Source organism: Pundamilia nyererei, unplaced genomic scaffold (assembly GCF_000239375.1).
Source record: "Pundamilia nyererei isolate P.nyererei 1_Seehausen unplaced genomic scaffold, PunNye1.0 scaffold00120, whole genome shotgun sequence".
NCBI classification, from domain to species: domain Eukaryota; kingdom Metazoa; phylum Chordata; class Actinopteri; order Cichliformes; family Cichlidae; genus Pundamilia; species Pundamilia nyererei.
This window is the reverse complement of record NW_005187521.1, coordinates 1,627,924-1,642,868: the sequence shown is the minus strand read 5'-3', so window position 1 is coordinate 1,642,868 and position 14,945 is coordinate 1,627,924. Positions and strand designations below refer to the sequence as shown.

At 45.0% G+C, this 14,945-nt stretch overlaps 2 protein-coding genes across 9 annotated transcripts in view; both read right to left on the bottom strand.

Annotated features, from left to right (window-relative positions):
• Positions 1 to 3,978, bottom strand: part of gng4 (G protein subunit gamma 4) — a 15,950-nt gene extending 11,972 nt beyond the window's left edge. The window contains exons 1-2 of the mRNA XM_005742440.2: positions 3,489 to 3,978; positions 2,133 to 2,238 (exon numbers count right to left, since the gene is read on the bottom strand). Of these exons, the coding sequence (XP_005742497.1) occupies positions 2,133 to 2,231 (99 nt within the window). The 5' untranslated portion in view covers positions 2,232 to 2,238; positions 3,489 to 3,978. The remainder of the gene's footprint in view (positions 1 to 2,132; positions 2,239 to 3,488) is intronic.
• A 291-nt stretch (positions 3,979 to 4,269) lies between these two features.
• Positions 4,270 to 14,945, bottom strand: part of lyst (lysosomal trafficking regulator) — a 60,794-nt gene continuing 50,118 nt past the window's right edge. For all 8 annotated transcript variants that reach the window (XM_005742432.1, XM_005742436.1, XM_005742434.1 and 5 more), the window contains 23 exons: positions 14,643 to 14,852; positions 14,188 to 14,364; positions 13,901 to 13,977; positions 13,609 to 13,797; positions 13,269 to 13,414; positions 13,082 to 13,178; positions 12,931 to 12,992; positions 12,709 to 12,764; positions 12,445 to 12,597; positions 11,126 to 11,370; positions 10,827 to 10,893; positions 10,575 to 10,731; positions 10,012 to 10,152; positions 9,697 to 9,914; positions 9,369 to 9,596; positions 9,056 to 9,245; positions 8,835 to 8,971; positions 8,628 to 8,726; positions 8,058 to 8,197; positions 7,858 to 7,955; positions 7,582 to 7,738; positions 6,526 to 6,597; positions 4,270 to 6,427 (listed from right to left, as the gene is read on the bottom strand). In XM_005742432.1, coding sequence (XP_005742489.1) covers positions 6,289 to 6,427; positions 6,526 to 6,597; positions 7,582 to 7,738; positions 7,858 to 7,955; positions 8,058 to 8,197; positions 8,628 to 8,726; positions 8,835 to 8,971; positions 9,056 to 9,245; positions 9,369 to 9,596; positions 9,697 to 9,914; positions 10,012 to 10,152; positions 10,575 to 10,731; positions 10,827 to 10,893; positions 11,126 to 11,370; positions 12,445 to 12,597; positions 12,709 to 12,764; positions 12,931 to 12,992; positions 13,082 to 13,178; positions 13,269 to 13,414; positions 13,609 to 13,797; positions 13,901 to 13,977; positions 14,188 to 14,364; positions 14,643 to 14,852 — 3,255 coding nt within the window. In that variant the 3' untranslated portion in view covers positions 4,270 to 6,288. The remainder of the gene's footprint in view (positions 6,428 to 6,525; positions 6,598 to 7,581; positions 7,739 to 7,857; positions 7,956 to 8,057; positions 8,198 to 8,627; positions 8,727 to 8,834; positions 8,972 to 9,055; positions 9,246 to 9,368; positions 9,597 to 9,696; positions 9,915 to 10,011; positions 10,153 to 10,574; positions 10,732 to 10,826; positions 10,894 to 11,125; positions 11,371 to 12,444; positions 12,598 to 12,708; positions 12,765 to 12,930; positions 12,993 to 13,081; positions 13,179 to 13,268; positions 13,415 to 13,608; positions 13,798 to 13,900; positions 13,978 to 14,187; positions 14,365 to 14,642; positions 14,853 to 14,945) is intronic.

The window sequence follows — 14,945 nt, the reverse complement described above, 5'->3', positions numbered from 1 at the left end:
TCAAATAATCGAGATCTCAATTTCAGTGAAAATAATCGTGATTATCATTTTTGCCATAATCGAGCAGCCCTACGTCAGAGGTACTCCTTCAGAACATCAAGAGGCCCTGCTGATGTCATAGTGACCACAGTTACCTTTTATATACACAATCTATAGAAGTGCCCAACATTCCTCATTCAACTTTACACAATCCAGGGACTCAAAATAACAAATATGCAAGTTTGTAATTACACTGAACTGTCACCGAGTCGAGTTGCAAGGTGGGAAAAAGTGCGCCAAGCATCCATCACGAGTCTGGCAAAAATGCCGGCACTGCAATACTCAAAACTGTGGCGCGCTTCTCTAAAGAAAAGAAATCCAAGAAAGACGAGGGAAGATAATAGCAGTGATTTACTCCAACTGGACCAGGCCATCTAATAAATGGGTTAAAGCTTTTATAATGGACTGAGACAAAGAGTGCACAATAATAGCGGACCCAGGATTCAACACATGGATGTTATCTTGAATGTTTTATGAGTGCAGAGTTATTACACTGTGCTTCTAAATCAAGAAAACATAATAGGCTGGAGTAACAGAAAAGTGGACCATGTCACAGGGATGAAGGTTTAAACAGGACTAGTGATACATTGTTTCCATGCCTATGTACAGCGTGTGTCTTGGTCTCTAAATATACCTAAACCTGCCTAAAGAAATTTGTGGAAATACAGTCACACTGGCACCGCCTCCTCATGATGTGTCCCATTCTTCAACCAGCATTTGTCATAAGTCAGTGTAATTGAACAGCACGCTCAAGTTGATCAAACAAGTATTCAGTGGGGTTGATGTCATTACTGCCGGCATGCCACACCATCCACTCCACTCCCAAATTCTGGATGGAGTCTCTGATTTGCAGGGGCGAGCACAAGCAGGATCTGGACTCATGGTTGAACATGGTGTTCCTCCACATGTTCAGGTTCCAGTGCACATATTGGTGACACCAGTGCAAACATGCCTGATGGTGAAGGGCTCGGGACAGGCCGCCACAAAACCGGAGATTGCATGGAGTCTGTTCTACATCATCTGGGTAGAGAGCCGATGTCATCCTGCAAATCTGTAGAAGACTGTTAACAGTTCTTAAGTGCTGACAAGGGAGGAAAATAGTCTTCTTGGGACGCCAACTTCACCGCCTTTCTCTGACATCCTCCGTTATCGGAATCTTTGTCTTCAATTTGGAGATTGTACTAGAGCTCACTCCAAATAATGCTGCATCTTGGTTCTGCAGCTTGAAGTTGTCCTACAGCGCAAGCACCAAATCAGTCAAACGTGGCATGTTTGGATTAGACACCAACTGACCGCTGCAGCAGGGTCCATTAGCTTGCCAAGTTGGCAAGTTTTTCATGGGCGGAACAAATGCACTTTCCTTACAAGTGGTACCATTTAAGGAAAAATAAACAAGATTTCCAACTGTATAATATTTATTCCCAAGAGGCTTTTTGTTACAACAAAAAGAAATTGACCAAAGACAAATTTCCTTACTATTTGTGCCAGGTTTATTTTGATCTACCTCAATACGTCTGACAGCAAGCCAATTCAACCCCACTGTGGAAATGAGGATTCATTTAAAAATTAAATAAATAACGTTCAAACAGCTGGGCACTGTAGTGTTTACCAACGGTGATTCAAACAGGAGTAATTAGTGCATTAATAAAGGATGCAGATTTAGTGCACGAGTGAGTATTTTAAACACGAGGAAAAGCCAATGCAGTGTGGCTAATTGATGCATTTTTCCCCAGTTTTTGGACGACGGCACCATCATCCCGGCCATTTCTTCTTTTAAACAGTGTTACTGTGTGCAAATATGAAGCCATGAGAGCCAAGCGTGATAATGTTGCCAATTGTAAGCCAGCAAAGTTAATTTTGTGCTTTATTCAGACAAAAATGAGCAAAAATGAAATGCTTGCTGAGAACTGTCACTCATCGAGACGCGCCTATTGAACTGCTCCAAAATCCCAGCCGATGTTAGAGGCACACAAAGCTTTCAGTTCCATGATAAGTGGAGGTACGGTTTTTGAGTAATTGCATACTTGGTAACAGAAGCGATGTGAAAATATTTGTTCACGTGCGCAGACAATAACAACAATAAAGCTTTGTACCTTTATCCTATCCATGCAGGCCTCCATCTTCAGTTGCTCCACAGCTTTCCTGGCTTGGGAGATGCTGGCCGTGCTGTTGTTGGCGATGCCGTCCTTCATGGTGCTCCTGTGACGCCAAACAGATGCAAGGGGGGGGAGAGACTCAGTGAACGTCACATCAAATCAGCACCCCCCTGGCGACAGCTCTACCCTGATGGAGCAGCTACTCTACTACAACCTCGCCCCCACCCGCTCCTTTTTACACAGTGAAACTTGGAAGGACCCATTTTGTTTGTCCATTTGTTATCTGAAGAAGCTGCTCTGTGGGCATCAGCTGGACAGCGGTTTGTCATTTTTCAGCCAGCGCTCATGCATGATTGCTTTTCTTCCTTTGTCACGTTATTATTTAGACCAACTGGCTGGGGGGGAGGTTAGCAAGGAGTGGAGGGCTGGGAGGGATTAAGAGAGAGCGAGACACACACACACCTAGTATTTTGCTCAAGTGCTCTTCAGCAGGAGTTTATGCTGGTACACCTAGAAAAGCAAAGCACCTGCAGCTTCTCCCCAGTTCCTCCCAGGATCTGCAGATCTTTCCACTGCTGGCCTTCCTCCTCAACTTTCACCTCAAGAGAACATCAGCTGCAGCTCTGCAGATCAATTCTCGCAATCACTACATCTTACTCCCATTTTAGCCTCCTTGAGCCACCCCCACCCACTCACTCACTCACCACTGAAATGTCCCAGTTTGGCAGCCACGGCAAAAATGTGCCCACAGATGTGTTTTCTAATAATTTGCCTTAAGAAATGAAGCATTTCACTGGAGGTGAGGGGTTGCTGAATCAATCCCCCTTTCTATGATAATATGCATTATTATTATTGCGCATCTATTCTTTGTTTAAAAAAAAAAAAAAAACCACACAAAAAATGTATTTATCTTAAAGCAGACTGTCGAAGACGACAAATTCATCTGCCATCCCTCCAGCCTCCACAGCTCTACGGCCAATTTATAGCTTTTAAATCACACCCTCGTAGGAAGCCATCGGGCCTTCTCCGTTTAGGTTTGCTTTGGATGCATCCATCCTGAGGGTTGCTCGGCTGTATTCGCCCCTGTGCAGTTTTATCCAAATGCAACGATGCTGCTAATTGCTGATGCAGATCTGTGAAAACGCGTGCGACTATTTATTTCTAAGAGGAGATTAATCTGTGGACACACAGCGAGCTGCGGCCCTGGTTAGAGCAGAAAACAGCAAACCATGCATCATGTGGGGGGGAAAAAGGAGCAGCAATGATTTTTGCACTGATGATAAACATTTTGAAATAAATCCCTGCATTGGTCGGATACGCGCTCATTAATGTAGCCTGCAGCCGCCGACCTACCTGAAATGTGCCAGTGGTTTTCCAATTTGGGAGAATTCCGGGTTGACTCCACCCAACACACACAGACACACACACGCGCGCACACACAAAGATCTGTCAAATATGAAACGATAAGAGGAAATCCCAGCCTCGCTTCGGTCTGGACTGAACCCGAGGAGCCAAAAATCTCGGCGTCTTTAAATGTCGCCTCGGCGGCTCGCTCAGTGCGTATTCCGTGTAGGAAGATGAGCTCCAAGCGGTGAGGTCTTGGTGAGCACCACGGCTGGACTTGGAGAGATGTTACGCAGCAGCAGCAGGGGGGGAAACCTCTGTATGACGATCAGATACAGGCTGTGGGGCGGGGAGCACTCGATCAGTGGACCAGGAGCAGCAGCAGCAGGGAGCCGGGATGAGCTTCAGCTGTCCAGAGTGGCCGTAAACGCACCGACGCTGCCTGTTAGTCAAATTAGGAGCGGCTGATTCTAATTAGCTTGATTGCTGCATAAGGCAGCGCAGGTCTGCAGGCTTTCCCCGTATCGTTTATTATTTTATTTTCTATCAGCTTTGACATCACCGTGTCCCCCTGATGGCCTCACCCTTAACGACTGCACGCGCTCTTAAGCGTGGCTTGCATCCTGATAACTTTTAAAATTTTAATTTGTTTTTCCTGTTCGTGCTTCCGATCTGATTTGTGCAGTACGACACGAGTTTCTGCTTACTTTATGTCCCTGAACGCAACCCCTCCCCCAACACACGCACACAAAGAAATGGACACAATCAACACGACGATAATATTTCTTCAAATATTTATAGATTTTTATATATTTATAATATGCTTATCACTTGGTTCATTCAAACACGTACACGCATACAAACAAAACTAAACATTAGGAACCTTCAAGATGCCAAAAATGCAAAGGAAAAAAACAGAAAACTAGCAGGAGGGGCCAAAATACAACTTAAGCAACCTAAAACGATGATCTTAAATTATGCATAGCTTTAAGTCATTAACAGAAATATAATATTTCCTTCCGTCAGAAAATCTGTCACATTTTCTACCTTTTACATTAAAAAACAAACAAACAAAAAATACATACAAACACACATTTGGGTTGAGAGGTTGTGGTTCACATAAAGTTTTTCATACATTTCATAGAGAAAATCAGTAAACAAACACAGTAACATCATGTCCACGTAGGATCAGGAAGAAAAATAAATCAGGTCGAAGCGAAAAGGAATGAGTTAACAAGAAATAATCCCTTTCTCAAGTAAGTGTAAGACATTAGTCGTCACCGGGTGCTGCAGTCACCACAAAAGGGAATAAAAACTAATTGTTTCACAGCTGTCTTAGAAAAAGAAACGAAATGAACCCTGGTTTCTTCCCACATGAAACAAGGTACCAAAAACATGACCTATTGCATGTCTGTGTCTGATATTGCTTTCTGGATTTGATTTATTAGTGGAATTAAATCAAGCTCAGTTTGTGTTAAGGCCACAGATCATTGGCTCTACTTAAACTGAAGTAGCTGAGGGGGAAAAAAAAGTGCTTCTGATTCTCGTTTAAGAAACCGTGAAGTGCAGTAACGTAAGTGGGAATGTAAAGAAAGGCTACATGGATCCTGGAGTAGGTTAAGAAAAAGAAACAGCTGCTCGGCCGTTTCCCAGACCGATGTGTGTAGTGTATATGATATCAGCCGACGCGACGCTCTTTACTAAACCCTCCCACACCCACTGCACCCTTTTAGTAATGCTGCACAGGTGCTAAGTAAGTGTGGGAGATCAGTGAGGATCACGGAGCATTCAGGAAGTCACTCTCTCCTCCGCCTTCTTCCTCCTCCGACTGCAAGCATCTAACAGTTTGTTAATTGCTTTCTCAAAAAAATAAATAAATCAGCCCTGTAAAGTAGTGAAAAGTGGTTCTTGTGCATTTAAGCGACGGGCAAGACAGAGATGAGCCTCCATGGTGTTTTTAAAGAGCAAATGGGCTGGTTTAACTAAGGGAAGCCTTAAAACAAGGAGCATTGCAGCAAATGTTACATCCACATTCACACAGTCAAGGGCAGCATCGTCCTAGCATGCAAAAGCAGGACAGAACAACAGGCACCCACAAGGTCCCCTCGGTCCGTCAACTGAGGTCAGACACAAAGTGAAGCAGGTCTGTGACTCTAGCGTTCAGATCTGAGTGGAGCAGACAGCGCGGCGGAGGGACGTCTCACTCCCGCAGAGCGGGACCTCTCCTGGCGACAGACGCGAGGAGGGGGCTCCCTTCCCTTGCAGCCACTGCAGCGTCAGCAGGACGCGTTCACTGAGCTGGGGCGGCGATCTGTCAGACCGCACGCTGCAGGAGATGTGAGCGATGTCGAGGTGAAACACGAGGGTCTTCACACTTTGAGTCTGGCTTTGTCCAGACCATAGCAGCTTACCAGGAAACGGCTAAATCAACACCAGCCAACAAAAACACATCAGCAGGAATTAAAGACTCGACAAATGAAACACTCTCAGAAATACATCCTGTATAAAGTGTCTGATGCAGCCTCAGCCAAATACTCAACCATTCCTGCAAGAGTCCATTTTAATGCATTTATAAATATATACTTATCTACATATAATACTATTTTCATAATCATTTCTTGATGCTGGGAGTGGCGGCGGTACAGTTTGCTCTGCTGGGGATGGCTTTATTTAAAAGTCAGGGAGGGTTCAGAGAGTTTGAGGACATGCTGACATGTCCTCCTCTCTGTCAGTGCAGACAAGAGGAGGAGGAGGAGGAGGGGAGGTCCTCTTGCTGAGAAGTGGACAGGCGCAAACATCACACAAACACTCATCCTGCAGCATAGCTGCTCAGGAAGGAGTAGAACATGGGCAGCTTCATGCGCTGCTGGTCCCGTCGACACCACGCCATCACCGTGCCCTCGCTGTTGGCCGTGTAGAGGTGGTGACCATCACACGAGTACGTCAGGCTGAAGCAGACACGAGAGGAGACTGTTAGACTTAAAATGCTGACGAGCATACAGGCGTGGCATAAAAGTACAAAGAGAACAGCGCGCTGTAAACAAACCTGATGATGGGCTTGCTAGACTTGGGAAATGTGATCTCTCTCACTGGTTTCAAATCCCAGGTGCTCCATAACCTGAAAACATATCAGAGATTAAAAAAATAATAATAATAAACAGTGCAGGGAGCGGGATGTCAAACTCATTTTACATCGTGGGCCACATGCAAGCCCAGTGGGCCGGACAAGTGAAGCTCCTGTCAATCCAAAGACATTTAACTACACATTTAATTCCTGGGATCTCTTAATATGAGAAAACCAGCAGTGCAGTTTCAACAGGACATCTGGGATTTTCTACATGACAGAAATTCTGCTGCAGTAAAACAAATCTGTCAGCACGACTCCTTGGGCTTAAATTATAAGACATAAATGTGTAAAATTACAATGTTCTGGTAGCTCTTTGCTCAGACTGCACTCCAAGTATAAACGTTTTTGGTCATTCACAGACAATTTCCTATTTTATTCTCCTTTTTTTAAAAACTTCTGAGCTATTGTAAAATAAATAAATTCTATAGCAGAGAGTGAAAAACAGGAACTTTCTGTCATGTAATATTTACTTATTTACAGTTAGATCCATAAATACTTGGACAGACAACTTTATTCAAATTTTGGTTTGTAACATCATCACAATGATTTTTAAATGAAACAACTCAGATGAAGTTGAAGTGCAGACTTTCAGCTTTAATTCAGCGGGTTGAACAAAAAGATTGCATAAAAATGTGAAGAACTAAAGTATTTTGAACACAATCCCTTCATTTCAGGATCTCAAAAGTAATTGGACAAATTAAATAACTGAAAATACAATGTTCGTTCTTATAACTATATATACTTCTATGACTATATTTAAAATATGTTTGAGTAAACATGTAAAAAACCAACCTTGTGTCAGCGTCCATATTTATATGGACCTAACTGTATTAATTACTTTGGTGAGTGGCCATGGAGTGGATCTATATGAGAAGGAAAAGCTGAAGTCGAAATAGTATTCCCTCCTCCGAAATTTCCAAAGCCGTCTAGTGGAACAGGACACAAACGTAACGGCAAAAGAAAAGTTTTGCCTACCTGACGACGCCATTCTCCAGCCCACCAGCGATGACGTTGACAGACACGCCCTCCGGCTGGTTGGAGAAAGCCAGAGAACAGATGATCTCTCTGCAGTGGACATGCCCAATCAGGTCCCCGTTCACCGTCCACAGGCGAAGGTCGCTGCCTCCTCCCTCTGGAAACAAAAGAAGAGGAGCCATAACTCACACCAAGGACCAGAAGACACTTCAATAACCAGAAGATGAGACGCGATAAACACTCTGGTTATAAAAGAAGACGCCCGCCCCCTCATACCTGAGTCACACACTGTTGCGATGTCCCCTGTGGTCTCGCTGGCAGACACAGCCATCACCGGGCTTTTGTGGCCTGTGAGACTCTGTACATAACAGAGTCTGGAAAACACAGAAGTACTCAGAAACCACACAAACACTGCATAATGCAGTTTCTTCTTCTTTAAAAAAAACAAAACATAAAAACCTTTCACACACACTGACCTGTTCAGGTCCCAGAGGATGCAGGTGCCATCATTGCTCACACTGATGAGGATGCTGTAAGGTTTGCAGACAAACAGGCTGGTGACTTCGCCCGTGTGCCCGTACAGGTGAACCTGAGATTCCACCTCCATCTCTGATGGCTGTGGAGGGAAATACATGTTAGAGACCACACAGAAGAAATACAGATCTAAATGTATCTGTGACTCTTATATATTGTGTCTTGCTTTTTCCTAAAAATCTCCATTAATTAAAGTCAAATTGCCTCTCGGTAGTTGCTGGAAGTCCAGAAAAATGGCAAATCCACATGTCTACTGGTGGGGACTGACGAGGTCTGAAAGCCTCTCTGATGACTGAACTCTGAGGCCTCTAATCCCACTTATGGGCTCGGTGGAAATGCGTTTCAAGGGCAGCTGTGATGTGACTAATGAAGCTGAGCGTTTGAGCATGGTGAGGCTGCCTAAAGAAGAGGACGGGGGTGGGGGTGGGGGGGTGTAATCGGCGGTGGGTGGGCGGTTTGGGTGTTCGTGTGCAGGCGGAAGGTTAGAGGGGGACGTTGCCATGGAAACGCACCGTGGTGCTGGTGAAGCGGTTGCTGTAGGCGGTGATGACTCCACACTTGCTACCCGTAAATAGCTGGCAGCCATCGGGCACCCAGGCGCAGCTGGTCACCTGGAGGAGAGGGAGACGGACGGTTGGATGGAGGAGCGCACACCAAAAGCCAGATAACTCTTATATAACAGGTGGTCAGGATTTGTCGAAGCATAAACTGATGCGTACCTGGTGAAGCTGTGAACACTGAATGAAGTTGATAGGTGGCTCGCTCTGCTTGCTCTTCAGCCTCAATATGTTGTCCGCGTAGCCCCAGCTTAAGATGGCTGACCACTGGATGTCTGTGCTGTGCATGCTCCGCACACCTGCAGAGCAGAGAAGAAAAATTTAATGCGAGTCAGCGGGGCACTTGTGCAATACTTTCTGGAATGAGTCTTTGGGCTTCCTACCCTGCTCCTTGCTGTAAATCATCATGAGGCAGAACTTGCTGGAGAGGCCGCAGATGGCTCGCGTCGGCAGAGCCAGCAGGGATCCGAACCTCTCCCCGTGCGGCTGACTGAAACACACCACTGGGTCCGGAGCGGAAGGTGAGCCCACATACTCGCCCCACTTCAGACCTTTGATCCACGGCAGCGGACTCTGGGGAGAGGAAGAGAAAATTGCTAGGTGAGGAGCAGATCATTTCACGGGTGGTGAATTAAGTCATGTCTTGCTCAGCGCACAGCAGGCTGCCAGAGTCACAAACACCACAGAGTTGATTACCGGGCAGACTATTTCCTTGGCTGGTTCTCTGCTTTCTCTGAAGGCCAGCTGGACCAGGAGGCCCATGGCTGCTGGCAGCTCCCCCTCCATGAGTTTGGTGCTTGTCCTGCTGATGTGAGAGGTGTTAAAGAGCTGCCTGGGCGTCTGTCCGTATGTCTTGATCATCGTCTCCAGGGCCCGTCGCTGAACAGGGTCTTCTACAGCCGAAACATCCATGCCAAAATAGGTCTGTAAAGAGTGACATGAAACTGGTGTCTGAGCGACAAAGGTTTATTATTTATTTTTTTACACTAACGTCGAGGAAATGCGAGAGTCAGCAGCTACGTACAGCTGGGTGGAAGACATTGATGGCCTGGACCGCTGCTTTGCCTTTCTGCTTGAGCCCGAACACCAGATCGATCCACTGACACAGCGTCTGGGAGACCTGATCAGACTCTAGTGCTTGTCGGTGGATGAGGATGAACAGACGTGGGTCGTTGCGAGCCCACGGCGGTAAATTCACATGATTCACCCTCTCGCCATTCTGACGAACCCCGAAATCAAAACCTATCCAGGCAAAGAAAAAACAAAAAAAAAGAGGAAATTCTGAGAAGATGAAAGATGAACGCACAAAAGCTAAAAATAGGAAAGGAAAACTAATTACCTTCTCTGTTAACCAGGAATTCTGGGAGGTAGAAAAACTCTGGGATGAGCTCTTTGACGTCAGTCATTGACTCGTAAGAGGACAGACGCCACGTAGTGTTCATGGAGTGAAACGTCCGGTCCGGGATATCAAAGCTCTGGTCTGATTAAGGCCGGGGACAGTCTAATTACAAATTCGACTCACTGATTGAAAACATCTTTCATGACCTTAAACACCACGCTCGCTGAATACATTTACAAATCACATAAAAAGATGCCTCGGAGGATCAGATGAATGCAAAATAAATTAAAGAGAAAGAAGCGAGGAAGGGGAAGGGTGAGGAGCTGATCAGAGAAGAGTGTAAAGATGAAGCAGGCTTTCATGAAGCAATAACACAGACACTGCAATCCTATGTTAGATCTGAGAGCACCGTGCCAGATTCAGGCTTCACATAAAAGAAACAAAACATACAGTTTGGTCAGTATAAGTATAGCATCATTCATTTATTAGAGGCCCAAAACAATTAACCATAACCATAAGATTTTCTTTTTGTATTCTGAAGGAGGCTTAATGTTGCGACTTACCCTGATAGGCGAGAAACATCTTTGTGAAAGGAGGCATTCGAACCAGGAAGTGCAGCACAGTGCCGCTGTTGGAGTAGTGGGAGCCGTAGTGGTAAGGCTGGACGGGAGGCATGGGGTCGTCCTCACGGATGCCCTTCTTGTACTCCTCCTCCAGGTACTGCACGAGGAACACGTCAGTGTGTTTTTATTTATGGAATATGGAATATGCAAAATGCTCGAGTAGCACGTGTTGAAACAGACACGGGGACTTACCCTGTAATTATCCACGTAGCGATCCTCTTTCTCTTTGGACTGGACGGCGATGGGTTTGCTCAAGTTCCTGCGTTAAAATACGAAAGCAAACAGTTGTTGAGCGATGACATCATCAGCGACAGAAGCGTTGACTTCAAAGAGACGCCAGTTCCCTTTCAGTTTTTCTCAAAAAAATATAACAACAGTTCAATGTTTGTCTGGATTCATAATACTTTAATAGAAAAGCTTTAAACGGGAGGCTTTAAATTAGCTTTTGTGTCAATGTCAACTCGGGAAAAGATTCGTCATCCAGCACGGACCTGTAGATGTTTGGGTCCTGCAGGTCGAGAGTCTCGTTGGTGTAATCTCGCAGGATAAAGGGGAACACCGGGTACTGCATGAGGTCGTTGAAGGAGCGGCCGGCGTGCTTGTTGAGATGCGTGAGGTACTCGAAGTTGGAGATCTGACCCGAGCCCCAAAGCTGCGTGAGCGCCGTGATGTTTCCGTGCTCCAGCAAGTTGGGAAGATCGGAGGTCAGTATGTTGTGGTAGACGTCATCTCGGAACTGAGGCCAGAGCAGAGACACCATGAGGTAGTTTAGAGACTTGACTGAAACATGGTGCTAACTTGCAAATGTAACATGAAAGATGAACTTTAATTTGACATTTTTTTATGGCTAATCCACATAAAACAATTAAATTACTCTTTAGTTTTAGTTTCATTCATTCTAAAGCTTCTCCAGCAAACCGAGCCTCAGATTCTGCAACAACTATGATAGAACATAACGATCTTTACAATTAAAAAGCTTCAAACCATTAGTAGCTCTGTGAGGCTTATATTATCGTAATGATGTTGAATTACGATGATCTCCCGACTATAATCCCGATCCACCGACATCACATTAGGTCAAGCATGCAAACATTTACACTTTAAAAATTCCATATCCTTCTGAACTTGAAATAAATACAAAGGAGAAATGGAAAACTTTTCTTCCTGCCTTATTGAAAGAAAGGTTTTCAGAAGTCTGCAAACATTATCTGTTTGGCTTTCGTGTGGCTCAGTAGGTCTGCACGCCCTTTGATTTTTCTGAATTAAAAGCATGAGCAATAAGCCATCTGTCTGACCATATTGTAACTTTCTCTCAGTGTATCGCTTTAAGCCACTGCAAAATAACGATATATTTTCACAGCAGAGTGCGATGGTACTGAATCTTATTATCATTGCTTATTGTCAAGATCGATTTCTCGCACGGAGCACTACAGAGCCAGAGGTTTCAAGAGCAGAATACCAAAAAGGCAATTCAACAATTAACTCCCACAGCATTTATTTTTTCTTCTTCTGAAACTGTGATTTTGTCCAATCTTTCTCTTTGACCATCACTATGCTTCTTTGTTTTATCATTTTTAATCACAGTCCATCCTGTGCGGTTACATTTTATACTCAGATGAAACACAGACTGGAATATTTCCTCCTGTAATCTGCTGGGTAGTCTAGTCCAGTCAGCGCTCTGCAATAGTTATGTTGAACAGCTAAAGTAAACAACTTACAAGATCTACTGTTTATTAATCATGAGCATTAACCAAACCTTCCACAAGCGATCTGGTGTCTTTTATTTAAAAGCCCCTCTGACTCCACTCACCTTGGAGTTGTCAAAGGCCAACAGCAGCGTCCTGCCGTTGGTGAGGAATATCTCCACAGCGTTGTCTCTTAGCTGCCACCATCGCTTGTGCACCTCCTTGATCTCCTCGTACGTCCAGGAGAAAGAAGGTGCCTCGGTCTCCCCGTGCAGGCTCTGCTCAGACACACAAACGTGTTCGGTGTTGAGTAGCCAGGCGGAAATTATTGCAGAAATTATTGTCATTCCTCTGGCAGGGAACACGCCTGAACGGTGCTCTGGCTTTACCTGGTTGTCATGAGCGTCAGCAGCGTTGTCCTCCACAAAGTACATCCCACACTTTCCTGTGAGACAGCACAGGGTGAGAGTGAGATTTGAACGCAAGACAAACAAACGCTTCCTTTACTGAATAAATAGCAAATGCTTGTGTGTGATGGAGGAGCAATACTCCGCGGTGCCTCAGAGAGAGCAGATTATGGAGCTCTGTGTAAACAGTGGCCGGTGTCTCACCCAGAAGAAGCTCCCCTGCTGTTTCTCTGGAAGGGGCAACGCTGATGCAACGTCTGGTGAACCTAAGGACAAAAGAATGACGTTTTTCTTACAACCTGACATGACATGTTCACTTAAAGGGTTACAGGAAGAAAGAAGCAGGATGTTATACCTGATGGATTCACTGGTGGCTTTGTCTTTAACAGTGGAGGAGAAGGAGGAGTGAGTCTTATCCTCAAACAGGAAGGACAGCGGTGGCTTCACAGTTTCTATTAAAAAAAAAAGAAAGAAGAAATATGAGATTTGGGAGACACCAGTGCGACACAAAATTTAGCCAAAGAGCATTTTTTCCCTCCCACCTTCAGGCTTGCGTCTGTCTTTGAGCAGGTATTTGTTTGGGATGGTGAGGTAGCATCTCTGTAGCCGCCGTCGCTCACGGTTCGGCCCTTCGGTGGGGTCCAGCTGCCAGGAAGTTGGGTAGGATGTGGGATCGTACCAAACCGCACTGGAGGAAAAAAAAATAAAGAAAAAGAAACTAAAACAGCACACTCAAAACCTTACATCAGTACAAAAGAAAGCTTTGCAGGTCTGAAAGGGAAGTATTTGATTTGTTTTATTCGCACTTTAACCAAAACCAACAAACAAGCAGCCACAGCGAGGATGACATGAGCAGTAATGTAGATCATGAACAACTCCTACCGGTCGTGTGTGAGCTGCTGCACCAGCTCCTGCCAGTGGCGGCTGGCACTCAGGTCGGTCTTGTAGAGGCCCCTGATGTGCTGGATGACTTTCTTTCTCTCCATGCCTTGCCGGAGGGACACAGTCTGAGTGATATCGGCTGCAATCTTGGATATATCCTTTGACTTTCCATCCAGCCTCTGGATAAGACTGCAGAGGAAAAATAAAAAGAGTGAGCGAACGAAATAAAACAAACTAACATATGATTCTTTCTGTTAACAATAGAAAAAAGAAAGAAAAGAATTATACTCACTTCCTCTGAGCATTTGCCATTTTCTTTTCCCATGCTACTTTACTTGTTTTCTCTTCTGCTTCATACTTGAATTTTTCCTGTTGCAGGTAAACAAATTTATCTGAATAATAAGAAAACCTGACAGGCTGTGCTTAGCATTTATCAAAGACAGACTTTTGCTTGCACTAAAGTTAATATATTTCATACAGCTGAAGGGAACAGGTGAATTAGGTCAGACTAAAGCAGCCTGGAAGCTGCTGCCCTTTCCTTTAACAATGACTCTTTGACAATGACCGTGTAGGACGTACCTCTTTTATGGCCTTGAGCAAGTCTTGTTTGTGTGGAGCATTGGGTGGGATGCAGCGATGACCGCAAAGCTTGAGAGAGGTCATGAATACACCCACGGCGCTCTGCTCTTCTTTGGTGAGGTTATCCTTGTGATCGTGCAGCATCTCGTACAGGTACAGCGACAACTTTGGTCCGTGCTGAGAGCGGCGAGAGAAAAGAAAGTGCAGATTTTAGTTTATTTGTGTCTGAAGTAAGTCACAGACACTGGCTATTGGAGCCGAGCTTTATCTAGCTTTCAGTAAAGTCTGGCAGGGGGATGAACAGGGAAAGACACCAATTTTTGAACTTTTAAAGCTAAAGAGAGTTTTTTTCTGTACCTAATCCGCAATTTCTCTCATTATATAGATTAAAATGAACAGAAATATCTCACTTTAGGGTCTAATTCATGGGAGTTAAGATGAGAAATCACATTCACCTCTAGTCCAGGGCTGAGACTCTCCTTGAGGATATCCAAATGTTTGGGATCAAACACAAACTGAAGTGCCTCCTTCCTGTCTGATAGAGGAAGTGCAGGGCTGAGTGTGTGCACCAGCAAACGACCAATTTGGACCCGAAAAGTGTCCCGACAGGACCACAGGATCCTTCGCCACTGCTGATGCGGGGCTCCGCCACGACCTGTGCTCCCCTACGGATACACAGTAGCAACACTAGGTTAGCCATCAAACGCTACAACGCTCAGAGTAGAGGTTTACAAATAAGAGCTTCTAAAGCATGAAAA